This window comes from Phoxinus phoxinus (assembly GCF_949152265.1).
Source record: "Phoxinus phoxinus genome assembly, chromosome: 22".
NCBI classification, from domain to species: domain Eukaryota; kingdom Metazoa; phylum Chordata; class Actinopteri; order Cypriniformes; family Leuciscidae; genus Phoxinus; species Phoxinus phoxinus.
In genome coordinates this window covers 7,160,385-7,186,521 of record NC_136897.1, presented here as the reverse complement: position 1 = coordinate 7,186,521, position 26,137 = coordinate 7,160,385, and the positions used below count along the sequence as shown (strand labels likewise).

The 26,137-nt window shown below is 37.0% G+C and overlaps 1 protein-coding gene across 3 annotated transcripts in view; it reads left to right on the top strand.

The window, feature by feature from the left end:
* Positions 1-25,218, top strand: part of ano8b (anoctamin 8b) — a 28,856-nt gene extending 3,638 nt beyond the window's left edge. Inside the window, exons 1-17 of one of the 3 annotated variants that reach the window (XM_079597722.1) lie at positions 772-849; positions 6,495-6,605; positions 9,412-9,544; positions 10,445-10,583; positions 12,456-12,552; positions 12,813-12,929; positions 14,150-14,277; positions 14,654-14,815; positions 14,900-15,052; positions 15,643-15,769; positions 16,094-16,149; positions 16,272-16,346; positions 16,519-17,253; positions 18,238-18,429; positions 18,559-18,690; positions 20,047-20,157; positions 20,476-25,218. In XM_079597722.1, coding sequence (XP_079453848.1) covers positions 6,539-6,605; positions 9,412-9,544; positions 10,445-10,583; positions 12,456-12,552; positions 12,813-12,929; positions 14,150-14,277; positions 14,654-14,815; positions 14,900-15,052; positions 15,643-15,769; positions 16,094-16,149; positions 16,272-16,346; positions 16,519-17,253; positions 18,238-18,429; positions 18,559-18,690; positions 20,047-20,157; positions 20,476-21,168 — 3,117 coding nt within the window. In that variant the 5' untranslated portion in view covers positions 772-849; positions 6,495-6,538 and the 3' untranslated portion in view covers positions 21,169-25,218. Of the gene's footprint in view, positions 1-771; positions 850-4,132; positions 4,236-6,494; positions 6,606-9,411; positions 9,545-10,444; positions 10,584-12,455; positions 12,553-12,812; positions 12,930-14,149; positions 14,278-14,653; positions 14,816-14,899; positions 15,053-15,642; positions 15,770-16,093; positions 16,150-16,271; positions 16,347-16,518; positions 17,254-18,237; positions 18,430-18,558; positions 18,691-20,046; positions 20,158-20,475 lie in introns of those variants that run through there. The other 2 variants (XM_079597723.1, XM_079597721.1) reach the window with 2 other exon arrangements.
* Positions 25,219-26,137: the final 919 nt, after the last annotated feature.

Here is a 26,137-nt window from a genome sequence, read left to right as displayed (position 1 = left end):
TGATTTATATGGTGTAACGACTATTTTGCGCATAATATATAGGGCGTTCGTTGATTGAATGACTTTCTCTTGGTGTATCCTGGACTGTATTCTTCAGTGTTATGCAGTGAGTTTTTGACATCAGTAGTTGGGCAGATAGAACTCTGTATAACTGAACCATTAGCACTCACATCATGATGGCATTGCCTCAGTTGGTATTTCATAAGCTAAACGAAAGGCCAGCAATTTGATGACGGAACTGGTTCTGGTTTCCATTTTATTGTTTTTATTTATTAGAGATCTGTTACTATTGTAAACAGGTGACGTCAACCCAAATCTCTTAAAACGGTTGTTATATTGAACCTCATGAATACCAAACATAGGTTCAGTTTATTATATTTGTTATGTAGATGTATGGCAAACCTAAGCAAAACTGTTTTGAAGATTCATTGTTTCCTCACAGTAGGACTCTTTAAGTTTACAGCTGTCTTTAACAGCTAATGATCTCATGTTTCAACTCCAATGGTTCCAAATGACAGACATTTACATTTCGAGATGACTCTCAGGACTCAAGATGAGGTTTCTCTCCTTCAACATCTCATAATAACAGCTGTTGTTATAGCTATGAAAGTGTGTTCCTGCTCACATTTATAAACAAATACAACATTCTTCAGAAAATGTGTAACAGAGATCATATTGTCACGCATAGGCTGCGTGAGGCACGTCGAAGCAGACAGGATGAAGAGACAACAGGAATTGAATATAACAGACACGTACCAAAACTACAACAGATAAGAACTGACAGTGAACAGATGAGGAACTTAAATACACAGATGAATTAGGAAGACAAGGTGACAACAGCTGAACATGGTGAGTGATGATGATCGCTGGCAGGTGCAGGTAATGGTGGAGTGAGTGCAGGTGTGAGCCGGAGAGGATGCTGGGACATGTAGTGAAGACGATGACTAACAGGTGACTGTGACGCATATGAGGCTGAATGCATCTTTTTTCTATGATTTATTAATATTATGTCATAAAGAACTGAGTGTTGTTTAGTATTAGGAAATACAGTGCAGAAATATTTGAAGTTGTCGCTCTCAGCTGTGACTGTACAACTATAACTGTACAACTATAACTGTGAGTACAGTTAATAATTCTGTGTGTACAAAATAATTATATTTCAAATAAATACTGTTCTTTTGGACCTTCATCAAAGAATTCTGGGGGGGGAAATGTATCATGGTTGCCACAAAAATATTAGGCAGCGCTGATAACAATGTTTAAAAATTTTAATAATATTTTACAATATCACTTTGTTACTGTACTTTTGATCAAATAAATGCAGCCTTGGTGAAAGTAAGATATTTTTTTTTTTAAATCTTCATTCAAAAAATTCTTACCAACACCTTACCAAATTTTTGCATGGTATACAGTATGTATAAATCCTTAAGGAAAGAAAAAAATATTATTAAAACGTTAAAAACAGTAAGAGAGCCAAGTAGTAGGCTACCTATGAATTCACAGTATTCATAAAACAGTAAGTGAAAAGGTCCTGGATGACTTAATACTTCCGTCGAGATTCTGAAGTGTGCATTTGATGTACACTTTACTATCAGGCCACGGGAGAGGATTTGTGAATGGCAGCGAAGCATAGGTCGTAGGTCACGTGACAGTGACAACATGATGTATGTTGTTCATGCTAATTCACACATTCATCATACGAGAGCTGCACGATTCTGGATATTTCGATTCATTTATTTATTTTCTATCAAATTTATTTTCTTGTGTTTTTTTTTGTTTTTTTTAACGCAGATCATAATTCTCCCACGATTTTGAATAGACAACTAAACAAAACAGTCTATTTAAAAAATATTTCATTCATTTGGATTATTATTTTTATTTTTTAATCAGATTAAGTGAATGATTCAATGACTCGCTCATAAAGACTTCACTTGTTTCTGGATGAAATTGAATCAATGATTCAATGACAAATACATTTTTTAACAGTCACTTGTCGCCCTACCGGTGTAACAGTGTAATTGATACATTCTTTAGATGTTTAATATGTGACTTACTCTATTTTGATCGCAACCATAGACATCAGTGTTTACATCCAAAATATAGCCTAAACTTTTATCCCAGTACTTCTGTGATAATTTGAATTAAGACAAAAATAATGATACTTACTGTGTGGTTGCAAAGACTGTGGAGCTGTTTCATAGCTGCTCTCTCTGGGTTGGCGGCAGCGTGAATGTAGATTTGAATGTTAACATGTGATTGTTCTTTTCAAAGGTTTAATAGACATAGCTGAATTGAATTGTTGACATTTAGGAATAAGATTGCATGGGTGTTTGAATCGAGATCACAATCTTTTACGATTAATCGAGAACGCACTTGTTTAACGGTTGCGAAGTAAGTTTCAAACCAAATGTAGTAGCCTACCTACTACACGGTATGTGATTTCGGATGCAGTGATAGTCCCTAAAATAACAATGTTACTATGCTACAAAAATAACAATATAGTGAAATGGTTAAACAATTTGATATTAGAACCGCTTTTTGCAATTTAAAAATCCAAAAATATGTTTATGTATATTATGTTTCAAAATATGAAAGACTAAATTAATTTCATTGTAACTGTTTGTTTCATATTTTCTTCTTTATATTCTAAAGACCTGACTTTCAGACATATTGGATACTGGTTATAAAAGTCTATTATCAAGTGGCAAGCTTGTATTCAAATTCCAGCCCATTCAGTCATTCATAATTTCTCCTTTCCTTCACAATGCCCCATTCATTTGAGTAGATAACTATCTGCTTCACAGGAATTGCTTCATTTGCGGAAAATATGAAAATATGTTTTTTTCTTATTGTGATATTTAATATACTGCATCACCTCAGCCATTTCAGACTGCAGAATGTACTTTTAACAAAAAATTTTGCTTCCTCTTGTAGTTATTGTTGACTTAATTCCTGACCATGCAGTAAATTCTTCAATGGCTTTGTTCAAATGATTTTGTAATTACCAGATTTTTTTTGGCTCATCGTCAGTATGAAGCATTGCTGTTTTGCAGTACTTTCATTTTCAGCACCCTTTCATTTTGGAATAATTGTTTGTAGCACTCCATAATGTCTGGCCTTGATGACCCCTCTGATAGGAGAAGTGCACTTACAGTGGTGAATCACTGCAGCATTTGAAAACAATCCAAAAATGGACAGGATTTTTCTTTGGTTGTGTAGTTTTTATGCGGTATCCTCCCTTTAGAAGTTCACAGATTTCAATAATAAGTTATTTGTGAAGCATTCTCTCTGCTATCTGCCATCATATTTCTCACTGATGGGTTGCATTATGACAGCATGGCATCACACCAGCATTAGGCTTTACACACCGGGTAAAAATAAAGCTTAGAGAGTTGTAGGAAACTGAGCCAGTGAGCACTGACTGATGATTGGCCAGATCACAGGTGTCTATAGTAACATGTGTAATGCTGCTGTAGCGTTTAAATGCAATCCAGATGCTCAATCTTGTTTTAGGCATTGTAAAAACCTTCCCCCTTACCCTTTTTACTACATTGCCTTACTTCAGACAATGTACTAATGCCATCTGTTCTGACTTTGTTTGTATAGTGTATTACATTTATGCTAAAATCGGATAGCTGTTGTTGCTAGAAATTCATCATAAAATACTGTTATATTGTTTCAGGTAATATATATATATATATAATAACATTTTACTAAACCAAACAGTCTATTTAAAAATATTTAATTAATTTGAAATAAATCGGATTAAATTAATTATTCAATGACTCGCTCATTAAGGCTTAAGTCAAGTCAAGTCACCTTTATATAGTGCTTTTTACAATACAGATTGTATCAAAGCAGCTTCACAGTGATAACATTAAAATAATACAACAAAGTTTGTTTCTAGGAGAAAATTGCATCATCGTCCACATTAAGTAAGGCAGATCAGTAATATTGTTGAATATTAAATGTCTCCAACCAAGCAAGCCAAAGCCAATGCAACAGTGGCAAGGAACCAAAACATCGGGTGACAGAATGGAGAAAAAAACCTTGGGAGAACCCAGGCTCAGTCGGGGGCCAGTTCTCCCCTGGCGAACGAACAAACAGTGTATGATTATGATTCGGGCAGCATTACAAGTCAGATTGGATCAGAACTTTTAGAATATTTATCCATTTCCATCTGGTTGGAAGTCGAAGTCATCACGCCAGTATGGAGACGAGTTGTTGAGGATCAGGTGATGTCTTGTTAATGAGTCTAGATTTGAACTGACAGAGTGTGTCTGCTTCCCAATCCCGAACAATGTTTGGGAGATTGTTCCAAAGTTTTGGTGCCAAATAGGAAAAGGATCTACCGCCAGCAGTCGATTTTGATATTCTAGGTATTATTAACTGACCGGAATTTTGAGATCGCAATAGACGTGAAGGACTATAATGTGTTAAGAGCTCGCTCAAGTACTGCGGAGCTAAACCATTTAGTGCTTTGTAAGTAATCAGCAATATTTTAAAATGTATACAATGTTTAATAGGAAGCCAATGCTGCGTTGACAGACCCGGGCTAAAATGGTCATACTTCCTGGTTCTGGTAAGAACTCGAGCTGCTGCGTTTTGAACTAGGTGTAGTTTGTTTATTAAGCGTGCAGGGCAACCACCCATAATAGCATTACAATAATCTAGCCTTGATGTCATGAGCACATTAAGTAATTGTTCTGCATTTTTCATTGAAAGCATACAACGTAATTTAGATATATTTTTAAGATGAAAAAATGCGGTTTTACCGATACTAGACGAAAGAGCACACCCAGGTTCCTAACCGACGTTAGACAGTAAGTGTTAGACAGTACTCTAGGTTATTAGGTGAGGAAGGTAGATTCGAGATCGTTGGTTTTTTTAACAAGCGGTTTAATCATAGCCAGCTTAAAAGTTTTTGGTACATATCCTAATGACAAAGATGAATGAATGATATTAAGAAGAGGATCTATGACCTCTGGAAGCATCTCTTTCAGTAGCTTAGTCGGTATAGGGTCTAACATACATGTTGTCGATTTAGATGATTTAACGAGAACATTCTTCCTTTCCTATAGCAATGAACTAATCTCATTTTTCGTCAGGGAGACTACAACGCACTGCCTGATGCAATACTAGACGGTTGCATAGTTATAATTTTCTCCCTAATATTATCAATCTTGTGAGTAAAGAAGTTCATAAAGTCATTACTGCTGTGCCGGTTGGAAACGTCTGGGCTTAACGCTTTCTTTTTCGTTAGTTTAGCCACTGTTTCAAATAAATACCTAGGGTTTTGTTTATTTTCTTCTAACAGGGTTGAAAAATAAGTAGATCTAGCAGCTTTTAATGCCTGTCTGTAAGCAATTGTGCTCTCTTTTTATTCCAGTTGCGCTCCATTTTTCTGGCTGCTCTCTTAAGGGCCTGGGTGTGCTCGTTGTACCACGGCATTTGACTATTTTCTTTAATCTTCTTTAAGCGGAAAGGAGCAACTGTGTCTAAAGTGCTGGAAAAGAGAGAGTTAAAAGTTTCTGTCGCAATATCGAGTTCTTCTATGCTATCCGGGATGCTGAGATGATGAAACTGATCAGGAAGATTATTAATAAAGCAATCTTTAGTGGCAGAAGTGATAGGTCTATCATATTTGTAACACAGAGTCCGCATTGCAGCTTTGGCTAAATGGCTTAACTTGTTTCTGACTGAATTAGTGTGTTCAATATATTTTTAAAAGCTTTGTTAGATATCTAGTGCAAATATTTAGGCTTTGGTGTTAGCAATATTTTATGATAACCTTTTCTTTCTCTAGCAGATTATTTAGTATGTGTTGGATAGTGACCTGAGATTGTGTTAGATTTATGTAGACTGTGTCCCACTTTCTGAAGGTCATGCATCAGTGAGCATGAAGCCACTGTGAGCAGCTGAACATTTATAGAGCGGTCACTGCCAAGAACACAACACGACTGACCAGAACCTCTTTATTTATCTTTCAATGCATTTGAATCGTTCTTTCTGGTTTTGACTTAATTTGATGAATTTGATATTTCAAAACTGGAAACTTTTGTACTGTTTTTGAAAGTATAAATAATAATTTTAATTTAATTTCTTAATTTCTCATTCTCTGAGCTTAAATACAGTCATCCATCTTTCTTATCTGTCTTAATTATTTAAAAAACAAAACTAATATTTAAAAAATCTTCACAGAGATTACCAAGAGCTCACAGTTACAGCGCTCATGTAGCAGACTCTCTGGTCTCTGAGGTCATTGTTCATATTCAGACACTGGCCGCTGTGCTGTCAGGGCTTCAGCACTGGAGCATTCGGGTTGTCTCCTCTTCTCATGTTTCAAGGGGAGAGTGAGTGTGAGAGTGACATTTAAACTTGGCACTGTGAGAGAGAGGGAAAATGAAAGGCTTGGAGTGAGTCTGTTTGTCCATAGCAACGTAGCGAAGTGACTGACGTTTGTTTTCTTTTCTCCTCCGTGTTATGTTCCTCAGATAAGCTATTTGGAAAGCGGCTGCTGCAGGCCGGGAGACACATCATGTCCCATAAATCCTGGATGAAGACGGTGCCCACAGAGAACTGTGATGTCCTTATGACGTTTCCAGGTGCCTCAGATGTTTTCTTTCTTCCTTTCTTTCTTTTCTTCTTCTTTGTTTGCACACACACTTTGTCTTTTTCACTAACCATGTACAAATTTGTGTGTTAAATCTGCATACAAACATTTTTACGAAATAAATCATGATTCATCCACCGCTAACTTTCATACTAAAACTTATTTCTAAAATAAATAAACTAAAACCACATGTACACAAAAATCACAGTCTTGGTGGCCTTATAAACGTTTTAAGTTTAAATGTTATATGGAAGGGATAATTGACATTGAAGTCATTTATCTCATTTATACCATGGTTGCCACCAGACATTTCTCAAATTTCAAGACATTTGTCAGGTTGTTGTCCTTTTAAACGCTCTTGTGTGTTGTAATATCCATTGTTAATTACAAAACATAATTTTAGAGCTAATAAATGAGGATTGAGCCACTGATATGCAAAATAATGCACTTATTAGAGAGAGAGAAAATTATTGATTAATCCTCTTATGCTCTGGTAATTTTTTTACCCAAAATTCATACGGTTTTGTTTTTATTTTATTTTAAATAAATTTTTACTTACCGGTAATCGGAATTGTACAAAACTTGGTATAGGTTTTGGCACTTTCTATTTGAAGACACATATGTCTATGTCTATACACACACACAAAAACATGGACATGATTCGAAAAGGTTAAATGGTCCTGAAAAAAATATTCACACTTGTATTGTTCAAGGTCATTTTTGACAGCATTAAAAATGAATGGGAAACAAATTTCATCTAGTGGAAAAAAGCCATTTTTTTTAGATATCAACCTCAAATTTGGAACTACTTTTTTTACATGTATGACTTTGATTTTCTCATAGTTTTAGAGTGAAACATGTTTGAGAAAGTACTTATTTCATCTCAAAATTTTGTGCATTTTTCATAATATAAACTTAAACTTCACTTTTTTTCTTTTTAATCTGTGCTCAAAAGCATTCAAGATGTATGACAATTTAAGTTGGACATTTTCAGGTCTACACTCAAAAGGTGAATAAATGGACTATAACTACTGCACAAATATAATTTAGTACTATAAAATCTCTAAAAATGCAAAATATTAAATAAAAAAACATTATTGAACTAAAATATAGTACATTGATTTCATTGAAGCAATACATTAATTTTTTGTCATTTTTGAGGAACTTTAAGCGTGAGTGAATAAGGCTACTGTGCGGCTCTCAACAGTGTCTTTATTACATAAAAGATAAAAGAATCTTTATTGCTTTTGTCCACTGTAGAAAGTGAAAATTTGCAGTTGGTACTATTTCTACTGTACCTAATTCTTAAAAATTACTTTTGTTTGTTTAACCCAATAACCCAATGTAATCAGGTTGATTCAATCATATTAAATTATATTTTTTGAATAAAACAATTTAGATATGAGGGAATTCTAAAATGATTATTTAGAATATGTTTTAAATTCCAGTTTAATTCCTTAACGTTTTTTTTTGTTGAAAAAGTTTTAATTGATATAGCAAATAGGATCGGGTCGTTTCCTCCGAGGAGGCAAGTGAGGCAGTGCCTCCTCAAAAAATTGGATGAGAAAATAATCCATATTACAAAAATAAAACAACGCAAATATTACAAAATGTGACATTAAAAAGTGTATAATTCACTCGTTTTTCTAAAGTAACAGTGTTCACTGTCCAACAGCGTCACCAGCGGGTAAAGTTACAGCGGGACGCAGCGTCTCTCTTGACTCCCCTGAGCCCATTGACATTTAACAGACCCCCAAAAGGTTAAGCCGTGTGGTGGGTTTGGTGGGGGGTAATTGAGAATGAATGGGGGAAAGTCACGAGGCAATGCCTTCATTGCTCTATGATTGGATACGATCGGTTATGATTGGATATGATTGGTTTGTGCATTAAATCCCGCCTCTTGTTTTCGTGCGTGTTTCGCAAATCATCTGAATGAACAAAATTATGGCGTTAATGGGAAGACTAATTAAAAAGTAAGTAAACAACTCAGCCACTTAGATATCACTGCTTTATGTCATGTCAAAATCAAATTGGAAATGGCCTGAAAACATGATGACAATGTAGGGGTTTTAGTGGGGTGAACTTAAAGGCACATTTTTGTGTCCGTTACCAGTGTTGATCTGAGCTTGATGAAAATAAGTTGACTACCGTATTAAAAAGAACAGCTGAACATCAGTTCACAAATTAAATATATTGTTCAAATTGTTACCGCCTTTAGTTATTACTTTGGAATAAATGTAAAAAATGCTTAAAAAACGAACTTGATGAGATTTATACTTGGTTTTAATAAATAGAACATTAATTGCATAGTTAATGTAAAAAAACAAAATAGATTTGTATTTGGTTTCTCTTTTTTGATGTAATGTTAATTTAACCAGGAACATGTGCCAACATTATGTGTAACTAAGACACAAATTTACATTTGATTTAAAAGGATTTTGCCTCCTCATTTCAGAGCACCACTGCATGTCACTGAATACAATGTGATGCAATTGTAATCTGAATGTTACAAAGTAGAATTAAAGTTGAAAGGATTTAATTGCTGTTTTATCGTGTGTTCCTGGCTGCATTTACATTATTTAGGCTTGTGAACTAGTATTTTAAACAAAATAGATGGTCACAAGCATTTGTTATGGATGTTGGTCACACTAGCAAGGCATGCTAGTTTAAACCAACCTGGACCAGCATGAAAATTCAGGATGATTTTTGCTGTATTTTTCAGCAGTGTATATGAACATAATGAATAATGTATATTGGTCATCACTGAGACTGAGGTGTTTATATTTGTCTCCGTGCAGACACCATAGATGACCACACGCTGCTCTGGCTTCTGAACCACATACGGCTCGGCATCCCAGAACTCATTATCCAGATCCGACATCACAAACACACCAGAATGCACGCCTTCTTCGTCACGGCCACATACGAAAAGTGAGAGGGCGTGGGAAGGAAACCGCTTTTATCTTTCTTTTAGTTTCTTCTGTTATATTTATGAATGGTTTCTTCAGGTGATGTACTGAGACATGAGGGTCAAGCAAATGTTTTTTTGATGTGTATTGACATGAGCCTCTAAAGAACGTCTGAGAAGTTCAGAGCCTCATGGGACCACATTGCATCAAACCGTTTACAAAATACACTACTGTTCAAAAGTATGGTGTCAGTAAAAGTCTCTTATCAAGAATGGCAAGTTCTGTCAACAGCAACAGCAGTGTAGCAGATCTATTCTGCCAAGACCAAACACTTTAACAATGTCATATCCATTACCATGCTAAAAGTCTTCAGAGTTGTCATGACAGAACCGCATTTATTTGATCATAAATATAGTAAAAACCCTTAATATTGTGTAAAATTTACATTTAATATTTGTGTAAATCACAATTTGTTTTCTATTTGAATATATTGTGAAATGTAATTTTATTCCTGTGATCAAAGCTGATTTTCAGCATCATGATTCTTCAGAAATCATTCTAATATGCTGATTTGGTGATCAAGAAGCATTTATTATTATTATCAACGTTGAATAAAAAAAGTTCAAAAGAACAGTATTTTGGGGGGGAATATAAATCTTATGTACATTATAAATGTCTTTAAACTCACTGGTGATCAATTTATTGCATCCTTACTGAATAAAAGTATTAACTTCTATAAATAAATAAAAAACAATCATACTGACCTCAAACTTTTGAACGGTAGAGTACAAGGAAAGTTTGTTTTGGAACATTAAGACGGTTATTTTTTCTTTGGTTGACTGTAGGTCCTTTCATAGTGTTTATGGTAAGAGGCTCTTAAGTTTGGCTGATGCTGATGTATTTTTTGTTGTTGTGTGGTCAGTCTTTTACGAGGGGCTGAAGAGATGGGACTGCAGAAAGCTGTGAAGCCGGAGTTTGGTGGCGGGTCTCGCAGTTTCTCCTGTGAGGAAGATTACATCTACGACAACATTGAGAGTGAACTCTGTTTCTTCACTTCACAGGTCCTTCATAATATTGAGCATTACAGTTTTGACTTGCCTGTATACAAGATTCAGAATTCAAGTTTAGGATTTTTGTAGTTACTGGACGAAGAGGGCTTTTGACATCTTAAAAAAAAGTGGAAACTAAAAATTATAACTGGTTTTATTCAAGTGAAAAATAGTATTTATTATCACCAGGTTTATCAGAATAAACCTAAATACATTTATTCGTACCAACAAAACAATTTTTTAATAATATGGTAGCTCTTTAATGTATCAATTGCACGTTATTACTTATAAAGTGTAATTATACATTCTTATAAGTACAAAGTTAACATGTTCCATAAGGGAGTATTTTGGATTAATGGTGGCTTTTATTTTTAAAAGCAAAAACCAAACTTCAACAACATCTGAGACATATTGATAACCACAGAAAATAATTTTCACTCATCTCTTATTTTGTAAAAACATAGCATATGTGTAAAAGAATGCATGAAAGTCTAAATGGAGACTGCACAAATAAACTTAATATTTATGTAAAATAATTTTAAATAAAATATAAATATTAGATGAAAATCTACACAACAACCAACTGAAATAAGTTGAAGTACTAATATTACTTAAATTGAAATTAAAATTAATTAAAAAGTAAATAAGAATGCTAAAAAACAAAAACTAATAGAAAATTACTAAAACTTGAACTAAAATTATAATGACAAATGAAAATGTCCAACATGTTCTGACCATGCTAATCTGATGATCCCAATAAATCTGTGATGATCATGATGTACGGCCCAAGAATACACAGAGACATGATGTTGTAAACAGTTTTCACATGGAGCAAACACTACACGCCGAAATGATGTTGGTAAATCATTGGTAAACTTAAAGGTATAGCGGAGGATTTTCTTTTTCCGGGTGGGTAGCCTATACTATTGGTCCACCTAAGTGTCAATCATTCTGGTGATATGTTTACGTAAGGCCGTTCACACGCTGGCGTGCGCTAAAAGCACAGGTTGGGCTTCCCACTGATGCCGCAGTCGCGAAGATTCTACTAGACAGGTAAAGTTTGTCATGCTATTTGGAGAAATCCATTTAAAATCACTGCTAGTAGGCGTTCCCTCTCGGGAGCAAATAGAGTGTTGCGCATGTGCATTTTTAAAAAAAATTGGAGAGGGCGGGTCTTTTCTAAAATTAGGAAAGATCCTCCGCTATACCTTTAAAAAGTAGGACCACCTCAAACCATGACTATTTAGACTGCATCCGAAATCGCATACTTCTCTACTATATAGTAGGCGAAAAACAGTATGTGACAAAAGAAGTATGTCTGAATTCACAGTACTCATAAAAGAGTTGGCGAAAAGTAACCGGATGACCTACTACTTCCGGCGAGATTCTGAAGTGTGCATACGATGGACACTTTACTATCCCATGAGGCCACGGGAGAGGATTTATGAATGGCAGTGTTTTGTGACTGTCCAGATTACATTCATACTACATACGTAGAACGTACTTTTTAGCGGTCCTGGTGTAACTACTTATTCAAAATAAGTACTTACTCAAGAGAGTATGCGATTTCAGACAGCCATTTAGATTCAATTTTAATTATTTTTACAAAAATAAGTGTCACGTTTTTACTTTTTAAATGGTTAAAATCTTGCCTCATAGACGTCCATTGTAATCACATGACTGTAAACTATTTGTTCTGGTTATAAACTGAGAGCCGAATCAGTTTTTCTTCTGTTTATCAACTTCACGGACATTGTCAATAGAGCTTAGGTTTGAGTTAACCCATTATATTCTTTTAAAGAATGAAGTCATTCTGAAGTCAGTCGTTGTACATTTTTGTATCCCGCGGACATTGTTATAGATTGAAGGGTATTCTTTTCACAGGAACGCCAAAGCATAATCAAATACTGGCTGGACAATCTCAGAGCTAAACATGGGGAGGCCCTTCACAACATCCACTTCCTGGAAGGGCAGCCAATCAGTGAGTTCTTATATTTAGACTTCATGAGAGCCCTGAGAAGTGTGTGCCTGAGCTGTACCAGTGGCCTGTATGTATGTATGTATAAGTCACTCATATTTGTGTATCAGTATCTGGATTACCTGAAAGTAATTTAAATGTGCAGGCTGACACTTTATATGTTGCTGAAGGTTTCTAGAAGGAAAAGTTTTACCAAAGTTTTGAATACTTGTTCATGTTGTGTGTGTGTGTTAGTGAGCGTGCACTGTGTGTGTATGTTCCAGTTCCTGAGCTGAGGGCGCGAGGTGTGATCCATCAAGTCTTCCCGCTTCATGAGCAAAGGATTCTGGGACAGCTGATGAAGTCATGGGTGCAGGCCGTGTGTGAAAAACAGCCCCTAGGTTAGTAGTTATTGAAGTCAACATTGAAATTGACACTTTTTTTGGTGTCAGCTTTGTTGAGAAGTAATGTTGCTAACTCTGCTGAAAAGAAAAACACTTTTGCTGGTTTTGTTAAGTAAGCTTAGCCAACTGGTGTTTAACTGGTTGGTCAGATGATCTCCCAGACTGACCAGCTGAAAAGTGCCCAAAAACCTGGTAGAAAACCTAAAATGGTTTTTAGCAGGGAATGGCGTTTTTTTTTTAGATTACTTCCCATGTTCAAAATTATATCTTTTTGTAATATTGTCTTCATGATTTTTTAAGTTGATTTTTAAAACAAAAATATGATGCTTTAGATAGTACGGCAATGGCAACTAATTAAAAACGTAATTCATTTTAATACATTAATGAAAATGTTGTTCCACATCCTGCCATATGTTGTCTTCTCTGTCAAAACAAATAAAGGGAATGTAGGTGTAACGTTCATAAACAGAGAGTCATCGGATCCAAATGCCATATATGACTAGTTTTATTAAAAAGCCCTACATTTTTATTAAAACCAGGATAATTTTTTTATTATTTTTTTTATACTATGGTTTATTGTGCATGCAAATTACATTTAAGTTGTTAAGAAAAATGTAGGACTTTATAAGACTTGTTTATTCTTTCTGTATACTATAGATATGTAGAACATATCTGCGTTGGCAACTAATTAAAAACATAATTCATTATAATACATTTATGAAAATATTATTCCACATCCTGCCCTATGTTGTCTTCTCTGTCAAAACAAATAAAGTGTATGTAGTCAATGTAGGTGTAACGTTCATAAACAATGGAGAGTCGTCGGATCCAAATGCCATATGCTTATGACTAGTTTTATTAAAAAGCCCTACATTTTTATTAAAACAAGGAGATTTTTTTACTATGGTTTATTGTGCATGCAAATTACATTTAAGTTGTTAAAATAGTCCCTTTGTCCTCTCATAAAATAAAATTATTTGTATTACACATACAATTTTAAACCTACATTTAATGTCTAACGACAAATATTTTAGCAAAATTTATATTTTAGTCAGGATTAATTCTGATTAACAGTTTTTTTTCTGTGCATAGCATGCAAATCATTGTTGATTATTTTCATACTGATTATTATTGATTTTATCACTTTGTTGCTAAAGCCCTACTTGGATACTTGAATGATTGGTCTAAGTATGTGTCCTCTTTGTTTTCTGTGTTAGATGATATTTGTGATTATTTTGGAGCGAAGATTGCCATGTACTTCGCCTGGCTGGGTTTCTACACCACTTCCATGTTGTATCCAGCTGTTATTGGCTTTGTATTGTGGATGCTTACAGAATCAGATCAGGTATTTGACCACTTAAACACCATCAAATTCCATAAAAGTGACTCATCTGCTATATTCCCATAAATTAAAGCTGAATTAAATGTAAATTATGGAATCCACATGTGTGATGATATATCTAGTTCAGACATGAAACGCTTGATGGCACGGTCCTTTACATGCAATCTGTAAGCAATTACACCATTACCGCATGACACCAGCTGACTGGCCTCTGCTGGTCCTGCAGCCAATGAGATTAGCAAAATATGAATATGGCAATTAACATTGCCATATTCATTAACAGGCTAAAACTAGTTTGAGAGTTGCTATGACTAAAATGTTTATATTGGATAATCATATTCTGTTCATGTGATCTATATTTCTGTCACTATCCTCTCAGACCAGCAGGGATATCTGTTGTGTGGTGTTTGCTCTCTTTAATGTGGTGTGGGCCACGTTGTTCCTGGAGCGCTGGAAACGCAGAGGGGCAGAGCTCGCTTATAAGTGGGGTACACTGGACACCCCAGCCGAGTCCCTGGAGGAGCCCAGACCTCAGTTCAGGGTAATGACAGGGTAATGTGTCTGAAAACACATCTTTTTTTTAACTACTCTTTAAATATTTTTTCTCTCTTGCTCTTCGGGTCAGGGTGTGAAGCGGTGCAGTCCGGTGACGGGCTGTGAAGAGTTTTATTACCCTCCGTGGAGGAGGAGGGTGTTCAGATGGCTGGTCAGCTTTCCTGTCTGTATATTATGCCTTTGCTTTGTATTTCTGGCCATGCTCGTTTGCTTTGAGCTTCAGGTGAGTTACACACTCTAACACACATTTAATAATTTAGCAGAATGTACTTTTTGTACTTGTAAAAAATATTTTATAACATCACAGGAAGATTTTATGTAAAGGCAAAAGGTGATTCAAAATTCACAGGCCCTTAAGATATACACTTTGCCTTTTACATTCATTGTAACCTAATATTGTTAGGTTGACTTAAAGAAAGTCCATATAATGGAACAATATTAGGTTAAAATTAATGTAAAAGCCAAAGTGTATATCTTAAGGTCCTGTGAATTTTGAATCACCTTTTGCCTTTACATAAAATCTTCCTGTGATGTTATAAAATATTTTTTACAAGTACAAAAAGTACATTCTGCTAAATTTTAGGGGTATGCGAGAGGAATGCAAAAAAAAAAAAATATATATATATATATATGTTAAAAAAATTAAGCATTAAGTGGAGCGCATGGAGAGAAAAACAATAATAATATTTGTTGCATCATAATATATGATCAAAGTAATAAAAGTAATAACAACATGGATTTACATATTATTCAGTGCAAACACTTAGAAACCATTTAATTTAATGCGAGTTGTAATGGAGTGATGTTTGGCAGGAATTTGTGATGGGGATTAAGGAGCTTCCACGAGTAGCAAGATTTATCCCTAAAATCATGTTGGCCATCACTGTGACGGCGTGTGATGAGGTGTACAGAAAGATCGCCTGCTGGCTAAATGACATGGGTGAGTCCGTTTATATTCACTCACTCAATGCAGCTGTCACTTGAATTTTGTATATTTGTGCTAAATTGCTCAATTCATTATTTAAGCTGTTCATGAACACTGTATTCAACAAAACAACATTTTTGGAGGGAATTGTGCACTAAATTCAGGAGGTTTTGTTTTAATAGTCAATAGTAAAAAAGTAGCAAGGCTGAAATGGACAATGGTCTGGATTTTTGGAATACAGCCTCCCAGAAGCCAAACATAGGAGTGAGAAGGAGAAAGAAGATAAATACTGGCCTCTGTGAGGTGAATACTAATGTCTGAATCTTCTGTTTCCCACAGAAAACTACAGACTCCAGAGTGCCTATGAGAAAAATCTCATCATCAAAATGGTTCTTGTAAGTACTTATAAAATAATAATATATACTGTACGTATACATTTTGGAGTATTCAACATTTTGTTTCTAAAATGTTCACATTTTGTTCCTGAAACTTTTTCTTTCTTTCTTTCTTCTCTCAGTTTCAGTTTGTAAATTCTTATCTCAGCCTTTTCTATATTGGTTTCTACCTCAAAGACATGGAGCGTCTGAAAGAGGTGAGAGACTCTGACTGGACCAAAATTTCGTATGTAATCAAAATGGACATTTGAACTTAAACATGACCAAATAAATTACTCAAATTAAATTGGAATTGAAATTGGGATATCTGTATCAATGTTCAGCCTTGTCATGTGAGAGTATAACTTGTTGGTGTCCCTATTGCTGTAGATGCTGGCCACACTGCTGATTATCCGGCAGTTTGTGCAGAACATGAAGGAAGTCCTGCAGCCCTACTTGGCCGAGCGGCACCGATTGGGTGAGCTCACGCTGCGGGCTGTTTGGGAGCTGCTGGTGTCTGCACTGCTCAAGTACGGGCGACTCGCAGCAGGACGAGCGCAGGTCTCGCCCAGCGACCCCACTGTGCTCGGGTCAGGTCTGCGTGGCCCGATGGGTGAGGAGGGCCCCCAAGAGAGGCGAGAACGCAAGTGTCTCAATGGTGGCTGTGGCGTCCCAGACGAGGATGTGGAGGAGGAGCCTGGGGAGAGGCACAGCGAAGAAGAGAACGAATCAGAGAGCCTCATTGACTGCGGCCTGAAGCTGCGAAAGGTCAGCTTCATTGAGAAGGCGGACCGCAAGTCCGCGAGCTGCGTCAACCCAGTGGACGACAGCTTCCTGGAGGAGGGGAGCCCCACCATGGTGGAGAGGGGGATGGATCCTGCCTCGGTTTTTGAGATGTGCGATGATGATGATGAAAACGGGGTTCCAGAGATGAAGGAACTGACAGGGGAGCCGCTGACAACAGGAGTGGAGAACAGCGCGTCAGTCAGGCTCAGGAAGAGGGGGCGGAGCTTAGAGAGGGCTGACAGTAAGACGAAGAGAGATTCGTGGATGGATCCTCCTGAGGTGCAAGAAACCGCTACGCTGACACAGGCCGAGATCGAGAGCTGCATGCAAACGTACCAGGTCAGAAGACACTCCATACGTACAGTCTAAGACAAACAACAAACACATTTCACACCGCATTGGCGGTGTTTGCTCACAGAAAATGTTAAAAACTAACTGAATCTTTAGTTAAATATGTCTTCAGAAAAGTCAATGTTTACCCTCATCTTTATTTAAACAAGCCTAATTGTGTAAACAGACAGTGGCCTCCAGAAATATTGGCACCCTTTGTAAATATGAGCAAATTTGTTTTTTTCCAATTTCTCACAAAAATCTAACCTTTAAATACAAAAAATATATACATAAATACAACAGCTTTCGCTTTCTATTCATCAAAGAATCCTGAAATAAAAATGTGAATAACTGTTTTCAACATTGATAATAATGAGAAATGTTTCTTAAGCATCAAATCATCATATTAGAATGATTTCTGAAGGATCACGTGACACTGACGACTGGAGTAATGATGCTGAAAATTCAGCTATGATCACAGAAATACATAATATTTTAAAAATATTAAAATAGAAAACATTCTATTTTATTATTTAAAATAAATATGAAATACTATTCAGCGACCCCACTGTGCTCGGGTCAGGTCTGCGCGCCCACAGATGGTGAGGAGGGCCCCCAAAATGAATCATATTTTATTAATGCAAATGAATATTATTATTGTAATAATATTTTACAATATTAATGTTTTTACTGTATTGATTAAATAAATGCAGTCTTGTTGAGCATAATATACTTTTTTTTTTTTTTACAACTTTTCAATGGTAGTGTAAATTTTCATTTATATAATGTTTTAATATTTCAAATGGAACGCAATGGTTGCTGACTAAAAGAGTATACTGCAAATGTCTCTGTAATGTATGTGTGTAATCAGAAAACACTGCATATCTGTGTGTTCTAGATTACTGATATTCTATCGCCTGCAGTCAAACACATACTTACAACTGACATACTTTCAGAAAACCTCTAAAACAAAGTGTCTTATCTCCTTTTCAGGACACATTTCAGGACTACCAGGAGATGTTTGTCCAGTTTGGATATGTGGTTCTCTTTTCATCTGCCTTCCCATTGGCCGCCATGTGTGCCCTCATCAACAATATCATTGAGATCCGGAGTGACGCATTTAAACTGTGCACCAGCCTACAGAGACCTTTCGGCTTGAGGGTGGGGAGCATCGGACAGTGGCAGGTTAGACTACAAAGAGTACTTTGATATACATAATGGAAAAATGTCTTCAGTTGATATTGTTCTAGGAGTGTCTTTAAATCACAATGTTGTGTAAAATCCTGTTGTGTAAAATCCTGTATCATTGCACAGACAGTGATGGAAGCCATGGGTCTGATTGCGATCATAGTGAACTGCTATCTGATTGGTCAGTGTGGGCAGCTACAAAGACTGTTTCCCTGGCTTAGTCCTGAGATGGCCATTATCTCCATCGTCATCCTAGAGGTACACACACACACACAGTCAGGGTTTCGGGTTGGTGGAAGTAGCGAGGACTCAAGTGCAGAACCAAATGGCTTTTATTATTAATAAAAAAACAGAATACAAACAAAACTACCCCATGGGGGGAAACAAAAGACTTGACTGAAGCACACAGCAGGGAAACACACAGTGTACATACGACGATGAACAAGACACAGGGAGAATAAATAGGGAGAGCAAACAAAGTAGGTAACGAGGGAGGACAGGTGGGGCAAATTAATCAATCATGTAACAAAATGGGAGGGGGGGTTAGACAATCGACAGGAGAGCACATGGCTTGCCATGCATGTTTCCTTGTGCCATGTGCTAACACAAAATGAGACATGAACACGCAGCTAATGAGAACACTCATAAGCAACGTGTTCACACAAAACATGACAACATGAAAGTACGCAGCCAGAGTAAACAAGCTGCGTTCTACACAGCACAAGACAAAACACTACATGAAACAAGGGACACAGACAAGACAAAACAGGAGTGTCAGGGCTCTGTCACAAAACCTAGAAATAGACTAGAAATAGACTCAATGACATCACGCACATCGTTAAAGATCCCAAGCAATGATTGGTTGATAAGTAACATGTAGTCTGACATGTTAATTGTCAAAGTCAAAATCGCATAATCTGACACAGTGGCTATCGTAAAAGCCAAATATATTGTGTAGTCTGAACCTTGGCATATTTCACTCTAACTGAACCCTGATATCATTAGTGTTGTAGGTTATGAAGTTATTAATTGTACTGTATTCACTTTGGATGAACTAGCATGCATTTCTTTGTTCTTGTAATTGTTAAGCCGGGGACACACTTAACAACTGTAAGGCCGTTTATGAATGTAATTTAAAACTTGACCATAATACACTGCTCAATTTTCTCTTAAATCTGCCAATTCTAACTCTGAGATTTAGCAACTAGAATCAACTCGTTAAAACTGCAAATCGGGGCAAAAGTTGTGTAGTTTATTCCAGCCTTTAGAAAATAAAAAGCTATGGCACCCTCAGGGCTGAAAGCACGAGTGTAGCTTTGTCATTCACATTTAAAAAGTTATCGTTATTACTTCTATGCCTCCAGGCCAATTATGAACCAAACCTCTATTCAGTTCTTAAACCATGCCAGTTAGTCTGAAGATCCTTCTGAACTGACCTCTTTCACATGAAGCCTTCTATTTTCTTCTGTTTATAGGATTTGGTGTTAAAGACTATGTTCTGCGCCGTGACAGGAGACCTGTATTCAGATTTTTGTTATACCACACTTGAGGGAAATGATAATAAACAGACTTTGGCTTCTGTTCTTCTTTCTGTCTTTCCTTTTTTATGACCAGCACTTTGCAGTTCTACTGAAGTATATCATTCATGTGGCAATACCAGACATCCCCAGCTGGGTGGGAGAGGAAATGGCCAAGCTGGAGTTTCAGCGCAAAGAGGCATTTAAGGTAATAGCCCATCCACCGCCCCAGCCCCTCAAGAGCCATTCTGATGATTTAAACAAAGTATTTAGTTGTATTAGCAGTGGTGGTTGACCAAAGAATATAACTTCAATATCTTAGCCTATATGGGGGCTTTGAATATTGTGTTGGAAAAACGGGGGCCCTTTGAGTCGAAAAGGTTGAGAACCACTGACCTAGAACACCCTAAGCACTACATAGAAACATACTAAAACACCCAGAACACCTTAGCAACTGCATAGCAACATCCTGACTCTAGAATTGTGGCAGAAACTGGATTCATTGCTGGTGGACATGTGCTTTCAGAAACATGAGCGTCAGGCACAGCAGCATTTCCAGCAGCAGCAGAGGAGGAAGCGTGAGGAAGAGGAGCGGCAGCGCCAGGCGGAGTATCAGGCCCGGCGGGATCGAGACGACGGACGCTCGGACTCCTCGGGTGGCGACCACCACCACGACAAGAGCCAAGGTGGCAAATCCAGATCAGGGGGTGGGGGAAGCGCTTCTGGGGGGGAGAAACCCAAGCGACCCAGCTCACTTCTCGGTAACAACAATGTCATGAAACTGAAGCAGATCATCCCTCTTCAGAACAAGTTTTCTTCCGGCACAGCCCGTTCCCCACAGTCGCCCACGGGTACTGAACCCAAGCTACCGGGTTTTCTTAGTTTTAAGTTCCTGAAGTCTCCCGAGAACAAGAAAGAGACTGCGACAGCTTCCTCTAGTACGTCAACAGTTCCTCCAGTCCAGGAGAGGGGGGAGAGGTCCCAATCACCCAACAAGTCCTTCAATCCTGGGAAACTCTTTAACTTTGGGAAATCAGAAGGAGGGGCATGTGTAAATGGGGCTCAATCTTCAAAACCAGGGGATGGCGGACAGATGCACGACAAGCCCCCCAATAAGTCCGACCTCAACGGGGTCCCGGACGAAATCCCATCCCCTTGTGGCGAGAATGGGGAGAATGGATCCTTATCCGATGCTGATCCTTCAGGTCCTAAGATGTAACAAGAAAATGATCTCCATTACAAAACAGTGTGTGAAACTACTTACTGAGGGAGGGAGAGTGGAAAGGGGAAGGTCCTCTTCTGTTTTTGAGGCTGTGTAAGACTAGACCTGGAAGCTGTTAAGTAAAATAGATAAGGGGGAATTCACTTAAGGCCCGGGAATACTTCATTTTCCATGTTCTGCTCCATCTAACACACAATTGTGTGCGCAAGCACTTCAAAGTGTACTCTATTGACTGAGCACAGATCGGTGTGTTCGATGCTACCTAGTGGGCTTTTGTTTTTGAGCGCTAAAATCGCTCACACATGCACTGTTGTGCATGCAAAAGTCCACGTGGACACAAAAATTGGGCTCCAAGCAGATGGGGTGCATGGACATCAGCGGACTGTGCTAATGACGACAATTGCGTCATGCTGACTGTTTGCAAGCCGGAGCGGAACACGGACTAGAGAAGTTTACTTTTGGCTTTAGAATATATTGCGCCCACAAATTAGCGTTGTGTATTTGCACGTGTTGTCTGCGTTGTTTTAGCACCCGATTCACTTAAGTAAGCGAATCAGGTAATGGTTGCCATGAAAGTGGTTACATGCGCCTTGTTTTCAGACAATAGCTTAGAGACGGCGGGCGGAGCAATTTTCACAGCAGGAACTTTTTAAAAAGGTCAGAAAATATTTGCTTGCTACAATTACTACTGGAAAATGCACACAAACATCCATTTTCAAATAAAATCTGTTTTCTGTCAGCACTTCATTTGGATAGAAAGTGAGCTGACGATGAAAGAATGACAATGACGTCATTTAAATATACGCATGGCACAGTGCTATATTGGCGCATATAGAACCTAAGTTGGATTGCAGCTAGTAAACAAGACGCATGGTTTTGTGCGGAAATGCCACACGCTACAGTGGTGCAACTGTTTAGTGAATTCGCCCCATAATGGTTAATGCTTTGCTATATTACAGGAGAACTTCATAGAAAAAAGACCCCCCTCCAAACACTTAATCACACACACATTGCCTTTTCTGCAACCCAAATAGGAATGCATGAGCTGCGTTTCTGACGGTTTTTAAAGTGCAATGTTTAATTACTAGTCTGATAATTGTAACATTTTATTGGGCTGCCAGTAGAAAAAAAAATTGTTTCTACCAATCACACAGTATGACCTCCATAATATCATAACAACAATTATCACACAATAAGCAGCAGTTCCAACAATGGGTGATTTTAGGCCTGATAACTTTTGTATGTGTTTTAAACAGCTGGTTTAGTAGAGCAATAGCAACTTTACAAGCTAAAACTACTGGTGGTTTAGTCAGTCCATACCGAATAATAGAACCCGAATGGCAATATTTTCATGTTAATTAATAATAAGAAAAAACTGCAAAGAGACGAATGCGAAGGGGTGTGCGATGTTAATTACTTGTTTGTCTCAAAATTTATATTTCGCACTATCGTGAATCGCTGTACATAAAGGCAGCAGGAGAGGCCGGATAGGCTCTGTTTACACATGATATTAAGATGCGTTTTGGTCGATCGGATCACAAGTGGACGATGCTAAATACAGGTGTGAACGGGGTCTAAAGTGTTTTGAGCTTGTCCACTTTCGACCACTTCCAGAGGTAGTCAAAAACGCATTCGACCGGATTGCTTTCGTAGTGTAAACGCTCATGTGGTCGAATGTGTTCAAACAGCCACAAAAGACAGTCTACTCTCCTTCTTCTGACCTAATGCTTAAACATTATGGGAAGCACGCTAGCCAGACGGGATTTAAACTCTGTCGTACTGACAGCGTTCGGCTTGGTCTTGTGGCTGTCAGAGCAGAAACGAAAGCTGTGTTTCCGTTCTCTGTTTTTCCGTCTTCACCGTGCGCGTTCATATGTAAATTGTTTAAGGTTATGTTGTCCATTAGATAGAAAGTCCTGAAAAAAACCACACATTTACCCGCCTATAGTCCCTCCCCTCAAAGAAACCAGGACAGAAGTGGTTGAAAGTGGACAAAAGAGACGGATTGAAACATCAGATGTAAACGGGAATGTGTCTCCCTCATCTAATTGTGATCCGATCGACCAAAACGCATCTTAATACCAGGAAAACCGGGCCATAGATACCTATCATAAAAATTAGTGTAATTTCCTAAATTTGATGCTCATCACATTACATTGCCACCAATTTTCTTATCATTATAGCTCTGTTTTGAACCTTTAAGCTGATATGTTACACACAGAGCAGACTTTAACCCCTCTTAACTACATCACATCAGATTGGAAACTACTCTAAACTGTGAGCAAGTAGTGTTGAAACATCTTGAGAGTGAGACAGCTGTGTGTTTGACAGATGACATTTCATCCATCTCCAGTCAAACCTTGTGCTGTCAACGTTTCTGCTTAAATGCTTGAGTTTTACAAAAGTTACATTTGAAATGCTGAGTTTGAAGGAGCTCAAATAAGATCACTACATAATTCCCATACTTCCACTTGTATTATTTCACAGTTTTGAAGACTGTCATTCTATAATTTGGAGATTAGTAATACAGAATGAGTTGGTATTTCCAAACCTTTCACAGGTATTATTATAATGCTTTAATAATTAATCAATAATAATTATCCTGCAAGCCAATATAAGCAGTACGATGTCTCATTACCGGCCTCATTACATATGAAAATGCTGTATTTTATTTTTTATTAATACACTACTGAAATAATATACTGTCACTTTTTTACTCCAGTTTATCATTCATGTCTACCTATTTATATAATTATTTCTTATTTTACCGAAGCAAAACTAATATTTGCCTCCTCTTTGCACATTATTTTAGTGTAAAGCTGCTAAGCACGTGCTTCGGTTTGGAAATGTGAAGGACGACGTATTAGTTTCTCAAACAAACCATCTCTGTCTTTAGAGGCAGTTTGAGTGTGTGTTTTTGAAAGAACTTCTTTGAATTACTATAAGTTTGACCTGAGCAACTGAGGGGAGGGTCTTATCTCCACACAATGTGCTCAGTTGTTGCTATCAAAAACCTGTCACACAAGTCCTGGTGTCACACCCTATGAAGGGTTTCTGTGAAGCAGTGGAATGTGTGTATGAGCTTATACTCCAGTGTAAGGTCATGAAGAGACGAGAGGTGCCTCAAGTAATGGATTATTACAGTTTTACTTTTTAGTTTCATAGAAAAAATAAAACAAGCTATGCATTTGTTCTATATTTGGTTGACAGGATTTGCTGAGCAGACATTGTTGCAATAATATTTTGGCCTGAATGGTGATTTGAATCTGTTTTATGTTTAGTACATGTTTATCAAGCCACTAAGTTAGTTCATTTTATTGACAAATTCATCTACTACAACAACCTGGCCTGACACAGCAGAATACTTCCTTTGGGTCTTTAAATATTGTTATATTATCACAACTAATACACATTCCTCATTGGATTTGAATTTAAAATTTGATATAGGTTGGATATGTTATATTTAAAAGAGTAAACGATAAACTGTCTTTAGCTGTCTGATGCTCATTCACTGAGACTAATGGACTGTCAATAATTGGTGAATAATGTGTTAGTAACAGGCATTTTTGGTTGTTTGTTGGTTTCTTTTTGACCTGAACTCTGCAATAGATCATGGTATCTTCGATGCCGTGAGGCTGCTGTAATGTTTTGTCATCCTTGTATCATCCGTCCACATCATACAGTTAATGTAGTCAGACCTTCAGCTCTGGCCTAATGACATTTATGTTTCCGTTATTGTTGTTTAATTGAAAGATGTGAATAGTTAAGCTGCCGCTAGCTGAAAGCATTACGAGGCTGCGTAGGTTTGTTGTGTAAGAGCTGCTTTACATTCGGTCTAACTGTGAAATATGAACTGATTGTGATGAGGGCCACAGAATTCCCTCTCTGAAGGCAACCTCACAAACCTATCATGAGCTCTTCCAATGTTTCACTGTAAAACTTTTCTTTATTAAAGAAAACAATATTAGGGAATGGGATTATTTATTTCTTTTATTTTGTCATATTTTTGTAAGAATTGAAATGGGATAATAAACAGATTTAAATTACCGTTTTGTCTTTCAGTCTCTCTTTCAGTTACAGTGCTGCTTCAGTATTTTCAACACTCATAATTCCTAACTATTTTACATTTTGCCAAATAGGTGGCTATAATTCATATGAATTTGTACAATCTTTTTTGTAACGCTACAGTGTTTTAAATATTAATTTAAAATTAATTTTATTTTGTTCATTTTGACTGAGTTAATAGGAAAACTATGGGATAGTTCACCCAAAAATGAAAATTTGGTCAGCATTTACTCAGCCTTTTTGTGTGAACTATCCCCTGTAATGTTTGTCTTGAAATTTTCTTAGGAGCATGAAAATGCCTGCAAAATGTTGATACTCTGTTATCTTGTGGAATGCACATACACAATTTCTTAATTATAATATTGCGGGTCAATTTGACTGAAGCTGGGCAGCTCCGTGACCTAAAATAAAAACTTTTTTCAAAAATTGTTTTGTTATGTCACTTTCTCAAGTAGCCTACAATCTTATAGTATTAACATTTAAGCAATTGGCAGATGCTTTTATCTGAAGAAACTTAAACTGCATTGAACTGATCAATTTTTTATCAGTTTCATGCATACTGGGTTCGCTTGGAATCAAAAGCGGAAAGAAGAGGTACTTTTTCACTTCTGCTTAAAATAGGAATTAATAAAATGGTAGTTGTGATAATTTTTTCTCCCATATTGTAACGTATATCCCAGAGAAACGGCTTCTCGAACAATAAAAAATGTAGGGAGAGGGGCTTGATGTTGTCCATCAATCTATCAGGAATAGATTGGATCGCTATTGGTGGATCTCATTCGAGTGACAGGTTGTCCCGCCCTCGCGCCATTAAACGCATCATCAGAGAAGAGAAGACAGCAAGAGGGAATGTAAGTTATTTTGTTGTAAGATTATGAGGGCATATTAATTTAAAAATAAT